Genomic DNA, 25,840 nt, shown 5'->3' with positions numbered 1-25,840 from the left:
CATTCCGATCATGGTAGGAGTTAGAATTATGTAGATCGGTGCACAGCTCTTAGGTTAATAGTCGCTTTTCGCCTGTGGTGTTCCGAACGACCAAGAAAAAGTGTTGAATCTTTTCGAGCACCACACAAATACCCCAGATCTCGAAACAGTACAAGACCAAGAATAGGACGGAGACAAGGGTAGTGAACCCTCGCTTTGGTTGAGTGACCAGGGAAAGATACGCAATGATCGCCGTAGCCTCTTCACCATGCGGAGGGTCGAGGTTGGATTGGTGGAAGGCGGGGTGGTAGTAGACGGGAAGCCCCCTACTCGTCGTCGTCGTCATCATCGCCTCCGCCTGCTTTGCCGCCTTCTTTCCTGATCGGAATCTTGATGCCTTGGGTTGCGAAGCACTTGCTGAGATCTGTGCTATCGCATACACCTGGGAACTTCTTGGCCGAGTAGACCTGGAAGACGTCACTGAAAACTGAAGCCAGAATCGGCGCCCTGCCTGTCTTCACAGGGGCGTCGCCCTTCTGGTCGGCCGTGGGTTTGACATCAACAAAGGAGAATCGGAGCCTGATATTTTTGGTTAGAGAAAACACACAAAATCCCACAATGACTGCCCACAAGGTTATCACATACCTAAATGAGCCCTCGGTCCTGACACTCAAGTCCTGCATCACGAACCAGATTCCGATCCTCTCCTTCGTGTCGTGAAGCCTGAAGGCGCTGCCGGCGCAGTTCCCGATCAGATTCCTGGTGAACATTCCCTGGATACTAGAGCCAGGAGCTCCCCCGATAGATAGCCTTTGAGCACCGCCCATACCAGGCTCAAAGACTTGCGGGGGTCGGTACATAGGTGCAAAGTCGTTGGAATATCCGTAGGAAGGCTGGCCGAAACCGTTGGACGCTGGTGGCTGCGGGTAAGATTGCACTATAGATTGTCAGCCTGAGCTGGACACGGCTGGCTCAATGATGGTCTCCAGGATCAACCAACAACTCGCCGTGTGGGCCGCTTACCTTGACTGTATTGATTAGGCGCATAGGGATTGACAGGTGATTGATGCTGGCTGTAAAGTGTCATTTGACCAGGGTGAGCGGCGGGATAAGGGGCGATGTTAGCTGCCCGATAGGGCATGGTCTCCAGGTTGTTGAAAGACTCGTGGATGGTGGATGATATAGCCGGAGTGGCTGTAGTGCTCCTGACGAGATTCACCTCCCTGGTACCTGTCTCGTCCCAGAGGTCCACAGTCACAACATATTGCGCGAAGTCAATAGAGCTAGGCTGGGTGTCAGTTCTCAAGTTTCTTCGAATCCTCTCCTAAGACTTACTTAACATCGACTTCCCGGCCGGTTTGGACGTCGGTAACGACCAGCCTCAAAGCTGGTGGAGGCGTGAGTGGTCGTCGGTCCTGCTCACACGATCAGTCCTGAGTTTGAGGTGCCGCGAAGGAACACCGGGGGGCCTTACCTTGTCGCCGAAGCCACACATCCGAGCGCGAATGGGTTGCTGTTCTACCTCGAGACTGTGTCGGAGCGGCGAACATCAGCTTCAGCCATCAGGACAAGCAACGATACAGCAAGACCAAGGCCATGGGTGTCGAACTGTAAATACCAAAGTTTGACAGGGATCGGAGAGGGGTACTTACGCATATCTGCGAGTGGCTACCACGGTAGACACGGCTTCTAATCTCGAAGCCCCGGCCTCGCCTGATGCGGCCGGTGGTTGCTGCTGGATTGGTGAGGTTGAGGCCGGGCTTGGCTGCGCGTTCGGCTGCTGGTGTTGAGCTGATGGGGGCGGAGGCTGCTGGTATGGTTGTTGCTGGTGCTGCGGTGGCTGTTGCTGGCCCTGTTGTTGCTGGCCCTGTTGTTGCTGCTGCTGTTGTTGGTGGTGAGGGGGCTGGTTCTGGTATGGCGACGGGTGGTGCTGGTAAGGTTGTTGCGGTTGGCCATAGCCAGGCGCACCACCGTAAGGTGCGCTCCCGTTGCTTGGAGGGGCCATTGATGGCAATGGTTGTGGTCGAGGGTAGTTGCTACCGTGTGAGTGAGAGGGGGCTGGCAGTTGGTGGGGGTAATTAGGAGGCACCGAGCCATTGGGCGTTCGCGTGTACGAAGCCATCGTGAGTCCCCGCGGCTGTCGTTGCTAAAAAGTCGGAGATGAAGGCGGCTAAGGCAGTTGGAGTGAGGCACGGAAGAGCGAAGAGGGTGGCAGGAATTAATAGCTGCTAGGGAGACAAGTGACCGCTCAGGTGCGTATGGCCTGAGTGGTTCTATGGTATGTTGTGATGTAGAAGAGAAGACGAGACCAGACAAGACCAGACCAGACCAAGCAGGCGAGGAGTTCGGTCCTCCGGGTTGGGTGAGCGCGCGTGTACAAGACGATGATTACACAAGAGCGAGCCCTTGAAATTGGGAGCGATGGCCACGAGACGCACGCGGGTTCAAGGCACCAACCGGTACAGTAGCGAGAACTCTACAGCCCAGTCCGGCGTCGACATAAAGGTACCGCGCAGGTGGCGGCGCAACTGGTCGCGGTTTTTTGGGGTTGGGCCGGATCGCTGAACGGTTTTGGGCTACTCGGCGTGCTGCATGACGGGACTGTGCTGTGCTGTGCTGTACAATCAAATCAATCTGTGGGAAATGGCGCGGAGGCAGAGAGCAGAGTCAGAGGCGACAGGGTCGATCACTGCCAGCCTGATCGGATAGCGATATGCAGCAGAGCGTATAGTATAGTCAGTGCTCAAGGGCACGAGTGCGAGAGAGAGGTATGTGGTGTGTGTGTTGGTGTGTGTGTGTGTGTGTTGTGAGCGTGAGTAAGTGTGAGAGCGAGTGCGAGTGTGAGGTTGCCCGTGCAGCGTGCAGTGTGTGCGGTGTGAGTGGGCGAGCGCGGGTTGCAGATGCTCAGCCTGGAGACGAGACAGCGACCGAAAGGGTAGGGGAGGGTAGTATGGTGGTCGCGGTCGTGCTCGTGGCATTTGACAGGCGCCAGATCCGTAGAGCCAACGAACGGCAGCTACCTCATAAAGTAGTCAGTCTACTTAGCTACCGTTAGACCAGAGACTAGGTGAGCCCGGTCCTGTCTCTCTCCCTCTCCCTCTCCCCTTCATTACCCCTCTGCCTCTTAGAGTTGAGAAGAGCAGAGACAACGCTTGGGATGGAAGCTGGGGTCCATCGCATCTGCCGTCTGGCACAGTACCTGGGCACTGCTGGGCAGGGTACGTGGTATCTAGCTAGGTAGGCAATGTGTGCTCTCTCGCTCTGTTTGGCTCTCTGCTCTGGCGGGAAAGGGGCTGGTCATGCTGGTTTGGGGGCGACACCGGTGGAGTGGATGTACTGTGCCCAGGTGCAGCAGACCCTGTCACTGTATTGCTGCTGCGTACACGGTCCTGACGTGACGGTACGGTACCGGGGGACATGGGTGCGATCACCACACAGCATTATTGCCAGGGATGGCCCAGGCCCATGAGAGGACGATCTTGTACGCAACAACGATGGCACCCGGCGCTAAGCCTGATTTGGCCATGCCTTCCACGGGTGGGCGAAATAAGTAATGGCACGATGGCCAGCACCTTGGCATGTACCGCCTGCGCTCACTTTGGCGAGGCAGGTACATCAGTGTGCCACCCAGGCAGCTTTCCAGGTGCCCAGTTGGCCCATCAGGGTGACTTCTTTGCCTGTGCGCACCCACCCGTACCAGCCTTTGCTCGCGCTGGCTCCGTCACGCTTTGGGAGACACACTACATGGCAATATCTACTGTACGAGGTTTGCTGGTGTCACCAGACGTAAAGGATGCCTACCTGGCACCTGGGCACGTACTGCACTGATTGAGTGTCTCTCTGGCCAGGGCCTGGTCTGCCAGATCTGCAAGATGCCAGGGTGCCCAGCCCATGTCCCAGGCCCCATCTGCACGACCCAGTCCCAGTCCCAGTCCCCGTCCCAGTCCCCCGTCCCCAGGCCTGCTCCTCTGCTCATATGCCACCTCGGGCTCACAGCCGGCCCCACAGCACGGCACGGCCAGCATGGGCTGGCAGTTGGTAAATGAATGACTGATCGAATAAATGCATGATTGATTGACATGCCATCCTGCTCTCAGGGACCAGCATTCTCTGCGGGCCTCGGGAAAAACACCTAGCCGCGACCTCTCTGCCACCGGATACACACACATGCGCCATGCCTTACGGCACTAGACTACTGTCTAACCGTCTCGCCAAGCGCAGAGCGGCAGGACATCCTTCGTTCGTCGTCGGTCGGCCGGCTAGGGGCCTCGCTGTTGCGGGAAAGCTTCTTCCCAGGGGTTTGGCAATCAGACGACGGATGTGTTCCAGAAATCTTCGGCAAAGATCGTCTTGTGTGTGAGGGCCGAACTCCGCGGGATGACACCCCCAAGCCCTAACTCTAAAGGCCTGGGCCCATGCCTCACTTGGTCTGGTAAACGTGGAGGCGAAACCACCAGAGACAGACAGCTGCACACCACTACCAACTGACACAGCGGGACGGCTGGCCTACGCCCTACGCCCGCCCTGCACAGCTCATCAGCCAGAGGAGGGTATTGTGGAGCATCGCGCCCAAGGCCAGACAGACGGTGGGTGCTCTGCGTAACGCGGAACTTGCCACCCAGAGACATCACCAAGGGGGCGCTCGGGACTGATCTCCCGTGTCACTTGCACCGATACCCATCTTGGTGGCCTCTTGTCTGAGAAAGCCCGGGCCCATCCCACCGGTTACTGCTAGCGAAAGGGGACGACGTTGTATCACGTCGCATACACGTCAAGGCAACCTCCCCATTCGTCGCAAACAGCCCGTCCCGCATGCCCATCTGCAAGCCACTTTTTTGACATTGCAGTCAATCAGCACTCGTCCGTCTCCCAGCCGCTGGGCCAGGCCCAATTCAAATGTCTTGCTTGTCTTGTCGCAGCAGGCAGGGCTACAGCAGCTGTGTGCCGCTGTGGAACCCGCTCTTTTCTGCTTTTCTTATCTGAAGGCCCGGGAAAGGACCAGCGTCGGGACGAAGACGGGCTGGGTAGGACAGCGCGTCGAAGCTCTCGTCTTTGAACATTAACTGTTCTCCAAGCCAATACCCCTTCAAATTTGCCCATTCTGTTACTGCCGGCCTCGGAGCGAACGGAAATGGGATCATACCATCTACATCTCCATTCTTAGCTCGAGGACAAACTACTCGACGGTTTCAGCAAGTTATGAAACTCAGCAGTTACGGAGTAAATGCCTTCTAGCTTTGTTGTATGCCCGGATATTGGACGGTCATAAATAAGAGCCGTGTCAGTTGATACCGAAGTAGTGAATCGCAAATTGACTGACACTTGATCATTTCCTCCTTGAGGGCTGTCATCGAAATTTCGTCTGATAGAGAGAATCCATGTAAGACCTTGTGGCGGCAGCCTTGTCGTCGGGCCACCTGCCGAGCCACGATCTATCCCAGTCGGCTCCGAGACTGTGCAAGCCGGAACGCAACCGAATGTGACCACTTGCAATCCTCCTTTTGGGCGATCTTCGCATAGAACCGTATTTACGTAGTACCTGTGCGTGAGGTGTTCAAGGGTCGATTTTCAGCTGCCTACGAACCATCCCCTCCATCCTCACTTTTTTTTGCCCTCTTTTCACGCATCAACTGATAATGCCTTGCATCATATCGGTAGCTCATCACACCGGGATCGACACTGCATCATCAATGGCAGGTTACTCACACGGGGTATAGTTCCTTACTGAAACTCCAATAGGCTCGGCGGTCAGACGGCTGCACCCGCTTTCGTCATCTTCCTTACCCTGCTCGGCATTATAACACATTCCATATGATACGCAGGTATTCCTCCTCCATCAGTCGTATCCGTATGGCAGGGAACATCCAAGACAAACTGAATTCATTGATGGAGGGTATCCAGCCCTAAGAGTATTCGCTTCAGAGCCCTTAGTGTTGCCTCATGCCTTGGTTTTCCACATTGGCGAAGACTGAATAGGCTTTGCCGCGGCAGATTCAAATAAGCGCTTATGGCCATGAACATTTGGTAGCGACGAATCAGAGCAAGTAAATCATTGACCACAGTCTTAGCTATGAGTCCATCTCTGATCCATTGGCTCTATCTGGCAGGCTCGCATTTCGAATTGCTTTAGAGCCGTCCCAAGTTGAGTGACTCTCTCACCGGTCTTAAAGGACAGGCATTATAGGGACATCTCGTGTTGTTCAAATACCTTAACTACTCAAGGTGACCATGGGGGCCATTTGGGCAGAATCGGGCAGTACCATGAATAAGAGCCTCGAGCCTATATCACACATTTATCATTTTAGAGGGATCCATTGCCGACGGCAGTTACGATCTGTCAATATTGCGGTGTGATTGGCAGTTGGTGTTGATGAGTTGGATTTTAAACGAGAGGTTGTCAGCTGACAGACGCAGGATGTCATGTCCCAAATCCTGGCACACACGGCTGGCACTGCCCTGGGTTTTGAGAAAGAGTACAGTAATCCCGAGGTAAACACAGTAAGATGAGGTAGCTCATAAACGATGAGGTTGATTCTTAGTCGTCACTGTTCGCTAGGACGTGATCATGTCCGCTCATCACCATATACGTCGCATACATGCTGTATCTACTCAGACAAGTATGATTGACTCGTCGTCTGTATAAAGATGCAGATCTTCCGCCCTAATCTCCCCTCCAAAGCGCCCAGAGTCGTAGAAATCGTCCAGCCATTCTCCAGTTTCGCCTTCGCCCTCCTCTCCATAGAATCGCTCACGATCTGGAGGATCTATCCACTCGCGAAACAGACCCAGGCGCCGATACTCTCCGCGACGATCCGTGGCGAGGAGCAAAAGTCCACACAAGCTTCTGGCTCCGGCATTGTAGAATATCGGTAGGCCATAAGTACCCCTGAGTTTGTCCCTCATGCACAAGACCTCCTCTGCGACGCCATACACGTCCCAGGAGATGGTGATAGGGCCCTGGTTCGCATCGAAAGCCACATCCCTCGCGAGCTGGCCGGTCCAGAGTAGGGCGTATTTTGGGTCCTTGTACTTTTCTGATCGGTGAGATGAGTCCCCTCTGTTCTTCCACGCCGGCTTGAAGACGGATATGAGCCGCCCTGACAGCTTTATCGTGCCGGACACCGCCTGACCGAAAATCTGACGATCTACGTACTCAATCTGTACGTCAAGGACCTCGACCAGTGATTTGCGTGCTGGATCTTGCACGTGCGACCTGGCATATTGAACACTACCACCTATCGCTGCCCAGGACCACGACGGGGCGAACGTATTATGCCAGGATTTCGGGGTGTCTTTGGAAAAGGTGCTCAAGGACGTCCACAGAAGGCAGCTGGGCATATTGTGCTTCCAGAGTCCAGCAGCGTAGTCGGAGTGGTCTAATCCGTGAATTTCTGCGAGTCTTCTGGCGATGCCGCCTATGGCGACTAGCTTGTCGCCGGGGACGGACATTTCGCGGTGGGAGTAGGCTTCGACATACTGGGAAATCTCAAATTAGTTTCTTCCATTTTCACGGGGGAGGGCCATGAGACAACGTGTTGTGGCTACTCCATTGATCTTCCAAGCGCAGGTAAAGCTGGGCTCTTTCAACAAATAGAAATCTTCTTTGGAAAAAAACCTAACCGAATAGGATTGTTTGTAGTCTTGCCTACATTTGCCCATCTCAGCATGGCACTGATTGCCTTGAGAGTTGCCGTCATGTGACCCGTAGGCTTAAGTTTTGGAATCCAAAGATAGCTGTCATTGATGACTCCATTCCCACTGAAGCCCTCAGGGAATGACTCGCAGGTGACAGTCGACTGACACTCCCACATCAGCTGATCATATGTGAAGTGTATCACTCTCCTAGATAGAACGTGCTCCTGGAAGATCCAGGCCCTATTGGCAGCGGGTGCGTCATCCAGGCGCTTGGTATAAAAGCTCACCTCGCCTTCTGCTTCGATGGACATCTCCTTCATGAAGACGGTGGGGGTTGCCTCATCCTTGTACCAGATCTTGTACCAGGTCGGCCGGACCACGCTGTCGACCCGCGATCTGAACAGGCCCTCGTCTGAGTTGCGACTCTCTGTAGCCATGATGGTGCAGTAGCTGCACCCGTATACATCCGACATCCGGACAGCCTCTGACTCCCAGTCGTCGACGGAGTCCTGCATAATGCAGATCGAGTCGACCCAGAGGTAGCGGACGCCAATATCTTGCGTGACCTGGGCTGCCTCGCGGATCGTTTTGGGAAGGTCGTCTAGAGGGAATCCCTCCTCGAAGTGGCGGATGTTGGAGGACATGAGCTTGAGGCTCTGAGCACCTCCCCAGCAGTAGCTCAAGGTGGTATATCGCTCGCCTCGGATATTCTCCGTGTTTGATATGAGTCGAACCCAGGAATCGTCCGCACTGCCAACATCGATGAGCCGGCTTGGTGTGAAAGCCAGCCCATCTCGAGCCGGGGCAAGGCCACAGTCTGGGTGGTTCTGGTCGCAATGCGCCAGCCACTGCTTGATCTGACGAAAATTCTTCGTGGAATGCACCGACTCATCGTGAGCCGCGACAAGCTTGGTTGCTACGGACGAGTAAGACCAAGAAAAGACGAAGAGGCCGCGATTCCGCACCTGTCGACCCCGGCCCCGGCCCCGGCGGCGACAGCCAAAGCACCTCGTCCAATGTCCCAAACACATTCTTGGGCTTGTCCCGGAATTCGAGGTAGAACCTAATGCTGACGAGTCCATCGTCTTCAAACGGCCTACTTAGTAGGAAACCCGTGTCCATCCGCCCCATCAGGTTGTCCCCAGGCCACGGAGTGTCGTCTTCGTCTTCTTCATCATCGTCATCGTCTTTAGCCCAGCGAAGCACTGTGAACTGCCCATTTCGGGCCTGAGCCAGTGCCATACTGCAGATACGACACCCTTCCGAGGCGGAAGAAGCCACCTCTTTCAAGATGGTTTTGGTGAAGCAGAGGCTCTGCACGTGGCCTGCCTTCTGCTGCGGGCTCGGATCAAGGCCTTGGCTGGGGTTCCTGATCGTGTCATTGACCTGGCGGAGTAAGTGAAGACATGATTGGCAGAGGGGGGCGATACAGCTGTTCATTTCTGATACAGAATATCAAGCTTCGACTTCAGGTGTGCAGGGCCAAAGAAGTGTGCATTCTCGGGCTGATTATTGGTGATGCTGCGGATTGACGTATTTTAAGAGGGCTAATATGCGCTCCGCATGCAGTTTGCACCACTCCGGACACCTGCGTAACACGTGCTTACGCACATATTTTGTTCGATGGCATTTCAGAGGCTGCTCACGCTCGAGAAGAGCGTAAATACATGTTGCTCCTGAGAATAGCAGCACAATGGGCAAAAGTTTTGCTACCTGCTGAAATACCGACCTAGTCTTCTACAACAAATGTGACGCTCATGGCAGCAACTCAAGACCCCGACTACTGCGAGCTTTGCCGTTCATCCTCAGTCTCGCCGCCTGCTCATCCAACCACCTCAACACAACTCCAAACCTAGCCTGCTTCCTGCCTAGCACTACCTGAAAGGCCTGCAGACCTATGGCTCTCACCTGGACCTGTGAAACCTTGCATTCATACTCAGGATACTTCAGCTTCCTTGATGGGCTAGTAAGCAACAAGTGTGCCACCTCGAAAAGTTTCGAGATGGAAACTATGATGAGCTGTGGACCAGGCTGCTTCTCCGCAGGAAGGCATTTCAAGTATGCCCACGCCTTGGTAGCTGATTCTGTGAATGCTTCGTAGAGATTACGTAGGACGGTGGACAGGGTATTGTACCGTGTGTCATAAAACATTATGTTTGACTGGATTTTGAATGAATTGATGAGTTTCCGTCCGAAGTTCTGGCCTGGGTGTCGAGTGAATTCGACTGTGAGAGAATTTGAGATCGTTGGATCTCTGACCGAGGCCCCGGAGTTCAATCCTCTGTCTTTGGTTATTTCGAGAGTTTGACAATCAATCTGTATTCCACAGTAAGGGAATGTGCGGCAATCTTTCTGGATCTTGGGCACTGCAACGCCGTCGACCGACATGTCAAAGTTGACCAGTGTCTTGCTAGGGCTGATCTCCACGCCATACTCGGGCATGCCTTGCCGCATGACTCCTACAAAGCCAGACGCCTTGTTCTTGTCCGTGGTTATCAGAAGAAAGTCATCGATGAGCCGGAGAAGGAGGCAGTCTTCCACCTGCAAGAACTGCAATTCTTTCTTCTCCAGATCCGCATAAAAGTAATTGCAGAGAACGGAAGAGATGACCGACCCCTGGGGGATGCCGTTCTTCTGACGGTAGAATTTCTTACCGATCTTGACGAGATTCTCCTGAATGTGTGAGTCTATCAGCGCAAGTAGATCATGTGTGCTGTGCGACTTTCGGAAGACACTATCAACATAGACTGCGTTCTTCTTGCTGGGGATAGCCCCTCGCGCGATCATTTGTAGAAATGTCGACTTGTCAGCTCCCGCTCTAGCTGAGGTGTGCCATCGTTTCATAACCTTGGATTTCGCGAGGATGCCACTCTCGTTGGGCTGCATTTCGACGTGCCTGACCATGTCGTATTTGCGTTGAGAGGGAATAGATCTCATCAACGAAACGACAGCAGCTTGGGGGATCGTATCGAAAGCAGCTCGAACGTCGAGTTTGGCGAAGTAGAGAGGCACGTTGCTGTGGCCCAAACGCTGCTTGAAAGTATCGATGCGCTTGTAGATGTCTCCCACAGAGAACATGGCTGAGCCGAGCCGGCTCCCATGAAGAACCTGTAAGACTTGCTTAGTCTGGAAGCAAGAAGAGAAAAGGGCCATGGTGACTTACCGTCTCTAGCTTCAACATGCTATAGGCAGGCCCCAGGACAGTATTGATGCTCTGGCCTAGTAACCTTTTGTCCTTTGTCATTAGCATTCTCCGACGCAGATTCGTGATTGGCCGGACCGAGGCATGCTTGGGGAGCAACCTAATTTGGCTGTATCCTAGTCGGCGAGAATCAAGCTTCTTCAGAGCCTCATCGAGTTTGACTTCCTCAAACAAATTGACCTTGAGCTCGGCCATGGCTGGCTCCGCGACAGACCTCCAGATATCGTGGCGGAAGAAGAACACCCGGTTTCGATAGATATTGGACTCGGTGACATAAAAATTGCTCCGGACCAAAGGTATCAATATCGAATCAAAGATGTAGTAGAGAAACTCGTACAGAACTTCGCTTCGCTTGCGAAAATCAGTCAGGCTGCATTTGCGATTATTCGGTCCGCGAGGCTCTAGCCACTCAATTTGTGTGACCTTGGAAGAACTTAGTTTGTGATTTGGAATGAGGTAGGACCTGCAAGCCTTGAATTTACCTACCTTCAGGCCTTGCATAACTTCGTGGAGTGACATTGTTTCAAAACGCCTCAGCTTAATGAACTTGTCAACGGTTTTGAGTAGCTTGCCTCGGTTGTGAGCCTGCACATCACCGTGCCCCCAGAACTCGTGGGGAATGATTTTCGACAGAACAGCTTGGCAAAACGCCGAGACATTGGAAATCGGGGTTGCAAGCTCTGTCACCGACGAATTTTTCAAGGGATTTGTGGAGGAAGGTGTTGATCGAAACTTCTTGCGATCCCTCGGAGCCTTCCCCGAAAGCTTGCTTGTCGCGGAAGCGGTCTTAGCGCCACCACGATGACGGCTCGCATGGGCATCGGATGTATTCCGATGAACCTAAGGATTGTAAGTTTTCAGGTGATAAAGCCTCACCACAAGCTGAGGCTACATGCATACCGGACAGTGGTGCTGTAGCAATTCCACATAAGAACATCGAGCGTGCAAGGTTTGCAAACGCCGCACCAGGTGCTCAAGCCTGCCTCTAAGTCGTTTGGGAATTCGCACATCAAGAATATCGATGCAACCCTCCTTTTTGCGAAACTTCTTGAGTATTTCTTCCTCTCGGAGGGTGTAGTCCTGAAATTTCTGGGCTGTCTGTGTCGAGTCGACATGAGACGTGAAGGCATTATGCAGACCGAATTGACGTGGGAATATGTACATCATCATTCGGAGCGTATTGTCGATTCCTGGATAACTCAATTTGTTTCTGTTGCCATCCTGTAAAGCCGGGGAATCCTCGCTGGAATGAAGGATGGGAAACCTGTTCAGGGCATCTTATACGTGTGAGTCTACGGGTTTGGCATTGGCTGTTCAGGAACCACACTCACGGATGTGCCTCAACCCAAAGCGAACCAGTCCCCGAGCATTGAGCGTAGCTCTGGCATACAGCATGCGACTTCTCACAAAATGGATTTCTGTGGGCTTCCGTTCGAATGCTGTTGTTTCACCAGCCACTTCTACCGGACGCTGCACGACCTGCGACAGAATGGGTTCGGATTCGAAGATGGGGGATCCTGCAAGGCTCATCAGATACCTGTCCTAGAAAATTGACGGAAGGTTTCTGACCACTTAATTGATAGTAATTGCTTTGCCCAGCCTCGATGGGCAGGAAAATCGAACAGTCTAGCAACATATTGATCATCATGCCCTCACCAGCCTTTCCCAACAGCGAGAGCAATTGCGGCCATGGTGACTCTTTCAAGGCCGCAACTCGTTCATTAGAATAGACGCTGTACAGTCCCTGAACTGAGCATTGTTGCTGCCTAGGGCCAATCTGCTTCCGAAAGCCATCGCAGAGAAGGTGACGGGGCCGAGCGCTGGGCAAGGTCTCTCTCGAAAAGAGCAGCCAGATAATGAAGTCGACTATCTGCGGGTACCCGTCAGCTTCTGGCGCACAAGGTGTCGCGATAAGAACTGATGTCCTTCCACGTGCCTTGATGAGAGGAAATGAGCGAACCAACCTCTGTCTGACAATGTACTGCACCAGCAACACCATCAGAGAGCGTCACAAGGGAGTCGTCGCCCTTCTGGGAATAATCAATCCACCGTTGGAGACGGCTGTCCGATTTTTCTCCTCCAAAAGGGCTCGGGTTGCCGTGAGTACCAACTAACGTCGTGTCTAGAAGTCGGGCTACTGAGGCGTGGATGTCGTCAGGATCCTTCTCAGATTCCTGGACTCCTGCACCTGTATTTTCAGCTACATAGTGGTCTGGCTTGCCGACTGCAGAGATCTTTTTGCGGCGAGTTTTCGATGATGCTGGCAGACTGCAGAGCACGTACTGCCGTAAGGTCAGAATAGTTGGGTAATACTGAGCCAGCAACGCATGCTTCACAGCATCGGAGGGTTGCAGACTTTCGTCGACCCCTTTCCTTAGCTGCTTGACGCGTCGGTCGTGAGACGACACCCCACTTGGGGCATCTTGTCCTGGCTCCCTCTCCTTCTCCCTCTTTCTCTTCCTCTTGGAACCTTGCTTTACTCCAGACGCCCCGTCAGTCCGCGAAGGCATCTTGTCTACCTTGCCAGGGCGTGATGTGGAAGTTGACCAGGCTTGAGTGGGCCCAACGTCCGACTCCTGGCCGTGCCACAGCGCAACTCAGGACAAATGGGGCCCTGCATGTCATTAGTGCTGGAGATGGCTGTTTGTCCACCTAGCCCGAACCCTCGCCGCCGAGTTTCGATCCACAGCCACGCGCTGAAATGCACGGCGTTGCCGAGGGAGACGAGTTGCTGGGAAAGAGAACAATCAACTGCCGAAGCCGCCAAAGACCATAGTCGCACGATGGGGACGCGCTGATAGCTTCGATCTAAGACGTTGGATTGGAATCATCGAATGACTTGATTTGGTCTTATTTTCGGGTGATGTTTTGGGGGTGGTGGTGGATGGATGGGTGGGTAACGCGCCGGACGCGTATCGGTGCTCCGCCGTAGTGCAAGCGCCTCGGCGCCCATGCAAATACGACGACGGCGTCGGAGATTTCGCCTGCTAGCACCTGGCGCTTGGGCCATAATGGAGCTGTCTCCACCTGTGCGGGCCTGGCGTGCCTGGCAGACTCGGGGCACTCTCTGAACAAGCACTGAAAGGAGGTGCCGTACATGCTAGATACTGTACCTAGGTAGGTAGCCGCTCTGGTTCTCGGGGCACCAAGAAGATGCCTGCATCTGCACGTACAGTTCTACATCATGAAATGCATGATAATCTTGTGCGCGGTCTCGTAGTTCACGCGAGTCCCGCGGTGCTCATCCGTGCCAATTAGAGTAAATGCTATCAGTGATCGTCCAAAACCTACCTGATCTGATCAGATGGGTGCTGCTACTGCTACCGTGGACCCTGTGGGCTGGGACGTGGTCCAATGTCTCTTGTCTCTTGTCTACCGTAGTATGCCTGCGCCTGCACACGCGTCAACCCAATTGTAAGATGGGCACGTTTTCTGCAAGACGATTTTCAGCTAGACTGGGAGACTGGATGCTACACAGTACCGCACATGTACCCATCGGCTCACGGAGGCGGGATCCTGGACTGCGACAATGGTCATCTCCCACTTCCCAGGAAGCAGGGCCAAACGAGACGAGGGAAAAATGAAAAAGCAAAATGGAAGACGGCAGTCTGATACCAGGTTGACCAGGCTACCGATGGTGGCACAGGGAACAGCCGATCGCTTCTGTCGCGGAAGCATGTGGCTGTGGAATCCCCAGAGTAGTGGATCAACAAGCTCCTCCCATGTCCGGCTCCGTCTCAGCCCGCACCAAGGACATTGCGGCCGTCATGCGACCGTATCATCGCACCGGAGCCTGGGTATTGTTTGGAGGCGGGAGCTCCTCAGTCACAAGCAGGAGATGAGGCTAATTCGAGCTCGACGCGGGCGAGCCCACGGTTAAAGATGTGGTGATGCAACAGAAAGGGGAGGGTGATGTGCTCGGAATCACACGCCCAATTCAATTGCTGCATCTGAGCTCTGAGCTCTGGAGTCCAAACTTTGAATCCCGAACGCTGAACTTTACAGTGAGGTTCCTAGCAGTATTAGCATGGAGGATATAGCAGCCAAGCCAGACTCTAAACGCAAGGTTATTTTGTCCTCGAAACGTCGACGTTGGGCAGAAGACACCAAAACAAAAGCATGCTGTCCATGTTGGTTCCTCCCTTGCGTCCTGGTGGGCTTCGCCCGTTTCCCAATTCGGAAGCACAGTAGGTATGTGCTGAGCCTGTAACAAGTGAGTGGGTGCAAGAGGGGGCATTCGGTGTTCTGCTCGTCCCTTGCGACCCTCATCTGCAATGCAAGTAAGTGGCGCGACTTGAGCGGACCTGGGACAAGAGACGCCGTAATGGTATGTCTGGTGATGGCTCCTTCCAGAGTCCGGACTGCGAATTGATGCGCCAATTGCCAACCTAAGCACTATTTTGACCGATAGAGCCACGAGCAACAAGTCGAGGAGCCAACACACACCGTGTGACCTGTGCTCCCATCGCAGCCCTGTGTGATCATTGTCAGGCTGTATTGTCCTCGGCACCCGGTCAGCCATTTCACCTTCATTCCATGTCGCGCTGCAGATCCACAGGGTCATTTCCTCTGCATTTGTTGGCCCCGGGCCCTTGGGAGACTGTGCTGTTCCTGGTCTGGGCTGGCGACGTCTGATCCGATCCGATCTGGCCTCTGGATGTGGCGGGCAATCCTTGTCGGACTGCGCGGCGCAGTAAGAGGAGAGTGTAGTGTAGCCCACATAGACGACACGGTGAAGTGGTAAGCTGCAGGTGTTAGATTGGACGAGCTGGGGGCGGCAGGGCGAACAGCGGGCACAGAAGCCACAACACCGAGGAACGACGTGCAGTAGCGAGCTGCGACGCCGGGGCTGTGACTTATCAATCAGGGTTGCGCCAATGCCAGACTGACAGAGCAGCAACTCTCGGCTGATGAAGGTGTGCTGCATTCCTGATTGTGCTGTGCATGTATGCACTTCCCCTCCCCCCCTCCTCCGTCTCCACGCTGCATTGTCGCCCAACGGCCCAGGTCTGCGTGTAATCGGGGAGCAAGGCAGAATAATAAGCGAGCCGAGGTGGAGGGCCACGATACGATACGATACGCTACAATTCTGCGATAGGACTGCACGGGACAGGACAGGATAGGAGGATTGATTTCACCGTATGTACAGAACCGACTGCAAGTCTTTGACGTGGTCAAGGATGGTTGTGACTGATTGATTGAGTGAGTGGGTGAGGCACTGCCAGACAGCTGACGGGAAACACCGTTTCGCAGACGCTCTCTATCCTGGCCCGGCGAGCCAGTCAACATTAAACGGGCTCCCTTGCGATATCCCGTCCAACCCACCACCCTCCACCCACCACCACACACCACACCCAAGTACCAGGGGGCAGCCTGGTCGCCGTTTGGGCCAGCCTAAACCTTCAAACAACCATCACCCACTCACGTTGCACGCCAGCCCATCAATGCTCCAGAGCCCTGACAACCCATCTGCCCCGTCCTTTCTGCGCTGAAGACTGCATGGTTTCCTGACGTTCCCTGGCCTCCACTCGATCCAAAGTTGCGTCAACACGCCCGCCCACAGCCACTGCCAGGCGACGCCCATCCGTTTCACCCGCCCAGGAGAGCCCGAGCTCATTCGCCCCAGAAGGGATGTTCAGGCCAAAATGGACGGAGGCAATCGAGAAGAGGAGGATCTTCGCCATATGCAAGGCCCTGGCCTGGCGGTAGCTTCTTCTTCCCAGTCGCCCTACCCGACCTATTCCCACGACAACGACAGCCTCTTCGCCCACCTCCCCCCCGACCGGCAGCAGCACGCCCACTACGACGACACCCATAGCCCTCGCGCCGACTCCCATCACGACATCCTGCACGAGTCTCCCACCTCCATCTCTGTCACAACTTATGCCGCCCGCAACTTCCACGCTGTAGCTTCAAATGCTACTTTTCCCGCCCAGGGAGGAGCGTTTGGCAGCCCAGACGATTTCTATCGCAGCTATCGGGGCGTCGAGATCGCCAACGACAACTCGCTGGCCTCCGTCGCCCATGACCCAATGGCCTCGGCCGTGCCCACCACCCGTCAGCCCCCAGCGTCACGGTCAAATAGCAATGCTGCCTCGTCCAAGCCCGCCGCTGGACCAGGCACCCGGGTCGGCACCAGGCCGATGTATCGCTCAGCTTCTAACCCCGTTGACGACAGATTTGCGGGCAGTGATGGGACCAGGATGCGGTCGGCCACCAGCACCGGCAACACCCTCCCAGCCTCTGCTGCCCGAGCAAGCGTAAAGGATATGAAGAAGAAATTCGAACAGAAGGGGACACAGCCCTCGCCCGAGCCACGGCGTATCGCATCGCGGACTAACACCAACGCCAAGGATGGTGCTGTAAACGGAACAAATGGGCGCGCAGCGGTTGGAGGTGCACAGTCATATTCATCATTACGCACAGCCGGGGCGAGTTCAGCCAGATCTAACTCGTCTCGCGGCACCCAACGGACAAAATTCCTCGCCGAGGACCAGGTCTCGACGAATTCCCAGTCCTTTGCGAGCCGGATCAACAGACCCAAAGGCGCTGCCGCGTCCACTGCGCATGCATCCAGGCCCATGACTCACTTGTCACCCACCACGTCACCGATTCAACAACCGAACCCTATGCCTTCTGATTCGGATGGACCGCTTTTGTTCGGAGAGATACGACAAGGAGACCTCGATGCAGAGACCCCTGGGTACGGGATAGGAATCCTCCCAGACTCAACAGCCGATGGTCCTATGTGGCAACATCAGCGGACTCAGTCAGATGCCGTGGCAGAGCCTGCATCGCCGACTGACTGGTACCGTGGAGCGGCTTCTCCCCAAAAGAATGGTTTACCTGACCTGGAAAGCCCTGGAAAGTCGCATGGCAGGTCACAGAGTGATCTCGCTGGTGCTAAACTTCCCTCAATCAACACTAATGCACAATTCCGAAGACATCTAGATCAATCGCCTTCGCCTCACGCATCCTCCTCTTCTCGGCTACCGATTTCTGTCAAAAAGCTTAACTCGACCTCCAATCCTGCTAGTCCTGCTTCCACACGGTCCAACTCGCCGGCCGGATCAAGGCGAGTGCCACCCAGTGGTAGGACATCACGGCAACAGAGCACTCCAACATCGCGTGCCAAGACTCCTGTAACCCGGTCAAAGACGCCGACCGCTAGCACGCCTTCTGCCCGTAAGACGGCGACTCCCACGCCAGGCTCGAACAGTGCACGACTGGCGGCCAATCTATCACCAGCGTCGAAAAATTCTCCCCAACTTCGAAGTTCCAGGCCTCGACAGCCAGTGTCTGAAGCGACTACAGCAGCCTCTAGGCTGAGAGCCATTGACCGGTCCAAGTCTCCACACAAGAACGCAATCAGACCATCAGCCAGACCCGAGTCGAGGCAAGAAACGCCATCGAGTCGAAGGAGGAAGCTGTCCTTGGGCGGTCCCGTTGACTTTGCCGAGCGGCGAGAGACCATCAAGCTCAAGTACAGCAAGTCAATCCGTGAAACAGAGGCCAAGCAGGCAAGAGAAGCTGCCGCAGAGAGGAGAAAGAAGGAATTAGAAGCTGCTGCGAAGGCCAAAGCGCGTGCAAAAGCCAGGGCTCAGGCGCAAGCTGCAGCCGCCGAGGCTGCAGCCGCCTCTGCACAAGAAAAAGAGCGAGAGAAGTCCTCTAATCCCATACAGCAAGAAGAGTCTCAAGCAGCACCTGGAGCCGTGCCAACTGGCGAGCAGTCTTTAAGGCTCGATATCAAGACACCACCGAGTCCTGTCCGTGTGAACCCACCCGCTTTAGTGCTCGATTCGCCGACTCTAGGGCTGCCTGGGACTTTTCCAAGCTTCGGTTCACCGCCGCTAGACCACGACGAGGCGCCTCCATCCGCTATTTCGGAAACCAGTGCAATCACTGAATTTGACAATGAAACACAGACAGAGCCGCCGGTACCTGAGCAGTCAGTGCATGCGGTGGTCCCGCATCGTTGGTCACGCGCTGAGGTCGGGGAACAGCCTCCCCCGCAGCTAACGCCGGGCTACCAGAGAGCAACGTACCGTGACCCGTTTGAAGACATTGTGGATCAGGAGACTGTTTCCATCAAAATATCGCTGGACCCATCATCCCCACGACCCTCCACCCAGGAAGCACTGCCTGGCGATGTGGTCGAGGCTGAGCCCGCAATACCTGGTGCATTTGGAGACGATCTTGAGCCCGAATCAGAGTGCGACTCTCAACACCATATTGATCACGGAGCAGATGTGGAGCCCGAACCTGAGACTGCAGGCGAGCACTTGAATGAGTCTCACCTTGAGCCGCGGGGGTTGGGTGATCGACAGGAGGATGAGTACGAACCTCAACCGTACGTGGCACAACCATACCAGACAACTACTGTCACCATCATCAGCCGCGATGCTGGATTTGGGCCTCCGACGTATGCTGAGCAAGCTGCACGGAACATGCTGCCACCACAGGAGCCACGAATGGATTCTCTCGAGGAGTTTTATACTGGGCCACGGTTGAACGACAACATAGCCAGTCTGAGGGATTCCACCTTCACAGCGTCTGATGCCGGCACTTCGGAGGGGCCGTCAGGGTCCGCTGATGCACATAATACTCCCGATACCTCTAACAGTCTCAACGTCCCTTCAATGACAACGCCAGCCAATAGATCCAGTCAACAGTCGATATGGACCGACATTTCATACAGTAGTCGAGACTCTATGACCCGGCGACTTGACTATCTTGACGAGCAACGACATAGTGGTGCCGATGAGTCACGGCCTCAGTCAGCGAGGGATGATGAATCGACATATCAGCATCGATATTTTGCAAGTCGTTTTGGTCATGATAGAGATGACGATACACTCTCTGAGCAAAACCGTCATCAACACTTGCCACATCTCGACACCGGATCGGTATTTTCGGCAGCCTATGGCACTGAGGACGAACATGCACCGTACATTCCAAGACTGCCGGACCACTCTCCGCCTCCGCCCCCAGAGGATGCGTCACGGCCCACCAGCGGATACTATGACGGTCACAGCGATGTTCACAGGCCTGAAAGTGCTTTGACAAGGGACGATCAAGCGTCCATCAGCTTTCCAATGTCTCGAAGGGACAGTGAAGAGTACCACGACCAATCGTCAAGTTCACAGTCACCCGATGGACGGTCATTGGCCACCGACAGCGCGACTCCCGCCCAAACTCCAGTGGAGGGCGATGGCAAAGCATCGGTAAATGCAGATGACAAACCCGCGGGCAAGGGGAAGAATCGTCTACATCAGCGATCCATGGTCATCAAAGAGCTTGTGGACACCGAAGCAGTGTTTGTGAGGGACATGAACGTCATCGAGGAGATCTACAAAGGCACGGCAGAGGCGTGCCCGCAACTCGATGACAAGACGATCAAATTGATCTTCCGTAATACTGATGAGATCATCAATTTCCATACAACTTTCTTAAGCGAGCTGAAAGATGGAGTCACGAGTGTGTACGTGCCGAAAGGCCGGCGGTCTCCAGTCATGAAGGAAGAGACAACAATGTCAGATGCCACCACAATTCGATCAGTCGCTTCGACGACCACGTCTGCCGTGCCTTCGACTGCGGCCTCTTCGACGACGGCGGTCTCACTTTCTGGCACCACGGCGATGAATGGGGACACGGAAGATGCCAAGGACCGACAGACCGTAATTGGACCGGCTTTCGTCAGGAACATCGAGCAGATGAAGGCGGCTCACGAGGGATTTCTCCGGACGAGCGATGTTGCCAACAAACGCCTGATCGACATACAGCAAGATCCCACCGTCAAGGTTTGGTTGAATGAGTGCAATGAAGTAGCCAAGGATTTGACAGCAGCTTGGAATTTGGATTCTCTCCTGATCAAGCCAATGCAGAGAATCACCAAATATCCAAATCTGATCTCTCAGCTACTTCAATATACTCCCGAGGACCACCCCGACCGAGAGGGGCTCTTGGCTGCGAGGTCAACAGTCGAGAACGCGATCTTAGAGATTAACAAGACGAAGAAGAACTTTGAGCTTGTTGGACAGATCGTGGGCCGAAAGCGCAAAGAATCAGATGTGAAGGCTGGCTTTGCCAGAGCATTCGGAAAGAGGGTTGACAAGCTGCAGACTTCAAGCAACAGGCCGCCCGAGGACCCTGACTATCTCAAGTTCAATGAAAAGTTCAGTGACGACTACCTGCGGCTGCAGGTCGTTCTCCGAGACGTCGAGTTCTACACGAGACAAGTTTCCACCTACGTTCAGGCGTTCCTGGATTATCTGTCGGCTATAGAGCTCGTAACTCGACTGCAGCCAGGCCCCTACCCAGAACTGGAAAGCAAATGGGTCCAGTTCAATGTGTCTATGAGAGACATCAAGAAGGTTGCATTGGATCAGCATGTAAGAATCCTCGTCTTATCATCCACGCACCCAATGGCTAATACTGTGGCAGCTGTTACAAATCCGCAAACATGTCATCGAGCCATTCGAGCTTGTAATTAGAAGTTACCAAAACCCCCTCTTGGCGATGAAAAAGCGCAACAAGAGGCGGCTCGACTATGAAAAATCTGTCCAGCTCAAGAAGGGCGGCAAGAAACTGGACAAGCAGCTTGCGGAATTGGTGGAGCATTACGAGGCTTTGAACGACACCTTGAAGAAAGAACTCCCGCAACTCTCTGCTCTTACAGAGAAGGTTGGCAACATCTGTCTCGAGAACATGATCAACATCCAGGCGAAATGGTGGCTCATATGGAAGGAAAAGATCCGCGTTGTAGCCTCCATTACTGACCTGCCGGAGGTCACGGAGATAGTGAGCACTTTCAACCGCGATTTTAGAGACATGGAGGAACAGATCATGGGTCTGGGCATTCTCAACCCAACTGTGAAAACTCGGACTTCACAGTCTACAACCGACGACCACACGATCTCCAGGATCAAGTCGAAGGCTTCTGATCTTGGCACGACTCGCGGTCGCAACATGTCTGTCACAAGTGACCAAGCCCCGGTTCTGCCGGCACCAGATTTCGCCAGGCAGCACAGTGGGAACGGGCATTTGGCAAGGTCGCCCTCCGCCGCAGCGCCCAGCTCCAACAGCTATTTCTACCGCGACTACTACCATGGCCTGAACTCGCGCGGTCCAGCATCACCCACATCATCCGACTTTTCCAACCAACCGCGTTCGTTTCCCGCCATGACGCCACGGCCAGGCACAGGACGCAGCTTCGACTCTGCCGGAGTTCCGCGCCCCAGCATTGATTCTGCGGCTCCTGTCCACGTGCGCCGCGACTCGAATTCGACAAGCAATGCTCCGCCGTCTGCCACTGATGGACGCCGTGGATCGGGGCTGTTTCACTCGGCCATGCCTCTGACGGAGAGCACAGAAGAATTGCAGCGCTCCTCCCGAGCATCTTCGCGCGAGCGATACATTTCGAAAGGCTACAATGTCCTATGGCTCGCCGCATCGCTTTTCGAGTTCAACATCGAGACAACGAAACATGAGGCTGGTTATCCTTACTTGACATACCAAGCCGGCGAAGTAGGTCTTGTACCCAGCTGAACCTGCAGTTCAAATGCTAACCGCGAACGCTCTTAGATTTTCGATGTCATTGCCGAGAAGGGCGAGCTGTGGCTAGCCAAAAACCAGGACGACCCCAATGACCTTGTGGGCTGGATCTGGTCCAAGCACTTTGCGAAATTGGCAGACTCTTAGAACAACACAACTTAGCCTTGAGCCGCGATCGCGCTTTGCGAACGGTGGGCGAAACGGGACTTGGAGGTCGGTACGACATTCGGCACGGCGTTCTAAACGGACGGAATCATCATTTCTGCGACTTGTCACCCTCTTCTTCAGAAGAGGCTCCGCTTGGTTTTCATTGGGGTTCTCATGTGTAATATGCATCACGACTGATACAAAAGGGACGGAAAGAAAGAAGACGGGCATCATGCGAGATCCGAAAGGATTAATGTTACGAAAAGCGGCCTGCGAAAAGATACCAAATAAGGGGACGGCGGCGAGGACGGGCGTTTTCATTATTTTCCAATTTTTTTTTTGGCTGCATGAGGCTGGCCGAACGGGCAGTGAGCCTTGATGGAAACTGCTGCTGCGAACCAAGCCAGGAAGGACGGACATACACTTCGCATCCCTATCATGTCCCCTATGTCTTTTGTCTCGGATTTGTTCCTCGATCTGAGTGTCCCAGCAGGCGCCGGACACACCACGGGCAGGAGAGACGGAACTGCAAGAACGGGTTGGGAGAGACCAAGAGAGAGAGAGAGCAATACAAAGCTTTGCTACCTGACCTTTTAAGCTTTTCCTTCTACCTATGCAGACATAGCTACTAAACTTGTACTTCATTCCTCTTCCTTCTAACTTTTTTCCTTTTTGCCGCTGTCTGTCTGTCTGGCTTTAGCAAGCATGAGAGCAGAAACGGGCTGTCTGTTACTCCCCGTGTAGAGGAGCATTTGTAAAGGGGGTTGTCGGGACTTGGACGTGCTGTAGGAATTGAATGGATGCAAGAGAAATTGGAGCCTCTCTCCTGTTGTATATGTGCCGCACAGATCGTGACATTTTTGACTTCCTACACATCACTCTTCAAGTCAAATGGCAGCGTTATAAAGTTTGACCACCAGCACTTGAGACAGACAGCGATATACACCGCGACGAGTCTGTCACAGGTGAATTCACGTCCTCAGCCACAAACGACAAAGCCGTAAGTATTGTAAAGTGCAGGCGCTTTTGCAGCATCGTATAGTCTAGAAACAGAGTTTCGCTATGTATGGAGGGGTATATAGTCTCCGTATGTATATATGATCTTCAAACCAACACACGTCTAATGCCACATTAGTCAAGCCTGTAAATGCACGCTCACAATCACCTGCCCGTCCGCTCCACGACATGATTACGCCTAATTACCATATTTAAAAACCCAGCAGGGAAGTCCAACACCCCTCGCTCACAACGCGATCCCACCCTCCCACCAGTGCGCCCCAGCGTACCGGCGAGGCAGCTCAGCCCAGGTCCACCTCCACCAGTGGTCGCCGGGCCCGCCCAGCCCGAGCGCCCTGAACAGCGAGGCGGGCACGGGCTCGAGCAGCCAGATGCCCGAGCGCGCAATGTCGTCGAGCATCCAGTACTGCGTGGCGTTGAGCCAGACGAAAACAAACGCGAAATTCCCAGCCCTTCTCGCCCAGCGCGGCAGGCTGCGCGTGACGGGCCGCGCGGCGCCGCACACCGCGGTCTGCAGTAGGATGCCCACCCACGACAGCATGAAGAAGATCGGCGGGGCCCAGGGCAGGCTGGGCGGCAGGCAGCTGGCGCTGCCGAGGGAGTGGAGGAAGCCGCTCTGGGCGAAGGCGAAGAAGCCCGCGGCGGCCTTTGCGGCGGGCGAGTGGCGGTCGGCCAGGATCCCGCGGCGGGCGAGCCATGCTCCCGGGGCGCTGAAGGCCACGCGGAACGTCTGGTGCCACCAGCCGCCCCAGAAACCCGCCAGGCCCTTGTCGAGGACGTTGCTGGTGAAGGAGCCGTACAGGGTCGGGTAGTGCCAGAGGTCGGCGCGGGCGCCGAGCAGGCCGCGCAGGGGGAAGGCGCAAATCAGTTGCCATAGCTTCATGATCGTGCTGATGGCCGCCATGACGGCCAGGAAGCCGGTCAGGGAGCGGTAAGTGAAGAGGAGCCAGGGGGGCAGGGCCGCGAGCAGAGGAGGGAGCGGGACCGGGACCGTGGATGCTGTGTACTCAGGGCCCAGAATGAAGTACGGGTCTTTCATCATCAGCACGCTGAACGCGTCCAGGGCCAGGTAGCCCACGATGATGGGTAGGAGCTCGCTGCGGAGCCATGACCGCCGGGTAGCAAACCGGTGGTAGCCCTGCTTTGTGGACATGGGGATAGACTCTAGGTCAGCCAGTGCGGCCGAGTGCGGCTTGTCGGGTTTGGCAAAATGCGGGATCACTGGAACGGACCAGTTCCAGCCGGTACCGCGGAAGGAGGTGAAGAGGTCGAATGACCACTCCAGCCGGGTCAGAAAGGGGGCGTCTTCCGGGTAGTCCTGCCAGTAGTACTCGTATCCCTCATCGAGGCTCTTTGCAATGTCCTCATCGGGTGCATCGGCCGATTTGTCCCCCGTACTTTTGGCTGAGTGTGCTGGCGCCTTCGAAGTTCCATTGACCTTGGTGACCGCGTTCGCATTGCCGTTCTGTACAGGGCGAACGTTCTCCTTGGAATCTGATATCCGCACATGGCCATTCGTGGCCCCATTCGCTGCCCCTGAAGCCACCGGCGTCGCCCGCACCGGTCGTATCTCCACCCGCTCGGCATCAAACTGCGGCCTCATGAGGATAAGCAGCGTCATATTCCAAACAATGCCCCATGCCTGCATAAGGCCCACGGCATAGCCCACAGCAAAGTTAGGACTTGTGGTCATGAAGGTCTCGCGTAGGTTGAACACGATAATGTAAAACATGAGCAGGTAGCGGGCCCTGAACAGCCATGGGCGGTTCCGGTGGGGTATGGCGAGGTAGAGGATTGGGAGGCCGAAGGTGACCAGGACGCCGTGGGGGATGACCAGGGGCTTGACGGTGCCCAGGGCGAGCTCGTGGGCAAAGTGGCGGCGGTAAATATCGCGGACATGGTCGCCCAGGTTGGCGGGCAGCGGGTTGGGCAGCACCACAGGGTTCATGGTGAGTCGGGAGGACCGCCCTGATGTGTACAGGACCTTGTCGGCGGCGGGCCACATGGCTGCCAACGCCCTGCTTGGAAGATAGGATATCGAGAGTTTGTTTTTATACCTTGGCAAGACTCGAAGAGGAAATAGCCTCGGCACCCAAGGGGAGGCACGATGAAAGGGGCAGGGGGGATGTGGTGTGGTTGTGGTGGAGTGAGGTTAAGAGGGGTGAGGTGAGGTGAGCTGAGTTGAGTTCATTGAGGTGAAAATGTGGCGTGGCGTGGCGATGGCGATATCGACATCAGCACTGACCAGGATGTCGTGCAGGCAGCATCGTGAGTTGACAAGAGACTGAAAAGGAATTCCCTACTTCA

General features: G+C 54.9%; 4 protein-coding genes across 4 annotated transcripts; 1 reads left to right on the top strand and 3 right to left on the bottom strand.

The window, feature by feature from the left end:
* Window positions 1-305: 305 nt before the first annotated feature.
* Window positions 306-1,984, bottom strand: J7T55_008824 (VelB; the record flags this gene model as incomplete). Its single annotated transcript, XM_053139181.1, has 6 exons — window positions 306-558; window positions 625-916; window positions 1,003-1,262; window positions 1,315-1,394; window positions 1,454-1,508; window positions 1,632-1,984. 6 exons carry the CDS (start codon window positions 1,982-1,984, stop codon window positions 306-308), a joined length of 1,293 nt encoding a protein of 430 aa, XP_052998096.1.
* A 4,604-nt stretch (window positions 1,985-6,588) lies between these two features.
* Window positions 6,589-13,326, bottom strand: J7T55_008823 (uncharacterized protein; the record flags this gene model as incomplete). Its single annotated transcript, XM_053139179.1, has 10 exons — window positions 6,589-7,455; window positions 7,629-8,530; window positions 8,580-9,000; window positions 9,523-10,722; window positions 10,778-11,167; window positions 11,303-11,656; window positions 11,717-11,728; window positions 11,783-12,006; window positions 12,473-12,686; window positions 12,781-13,326. The coding sequence occupies 10 exons, from the start codon at window positions 13,324-13,326 to the stop codon at window positions 6,589-6,591; spliced, it is 5,130 nt and encodes a 1,709-aa protein (XP_052998095.1).
* Window positions 13,327-16,461: 3,135 nt separating this feature from the next.
* On the top strand, window positions 16,462-22,516 carry J7T55_008822 (uncharacterized protein; the record flags this gene model as incomplete). The annotated part of the gene is made up of 3 exons (XM_053139178.1): window positions 16,462-21,207; window positions 21,260-22,342; window positions 22,400-22,516. The coding sequence occupies 3 exons, from the start codon at window positions 16,462-16,464 to the stop codon at window positions 22,514-22,516; spliced, it is 5,946 nt and encodes a 1,981-aa protein (XP_052998094.1).
* A 1,243-nt stretch (window positions 22,517-23,759) lies between these two features.
* J7T55_008821 (uncharacterized protein) lies at window positions 23,760-25,538 on the bottom strand (the record flags this gene model as incomplete). Its single annotated transcript, XM_053139177.1, has 1 exon — window positions 23,760-25,538. The coding sequence occupies one exon, from the start codon at window positions 25,536-25,538 to the stop codon at window positions 23,760-23,762; it is 1,779 nt and encodes a 592-aa protein (XP_052998093.1).
* Window positions 25,539-25,840: the final 302 nt, after the last annotated feature.

The sequence above is a fragment of the Diaporthe amygdali genome (assembly GCF_026229845.1).
Source record: "Diaporthe amygdali strain CAA958 chromosome Unknown NODE_4_length_2575358_cov_65_588622, whole genome shotgun sequence".
Lineage (NCBI taxonomy): Eukaryota > Fungi > Ascomycota > Sordariomycetes > Diaporthales > Diaporthaceae > Diaporthe > Diaporthe amygdali.
The sequence above is the reverse complement of the archived record's forward strand: the minus strand, read 5'-3'. Positions and strand labels throughout refer to the sequence as shown.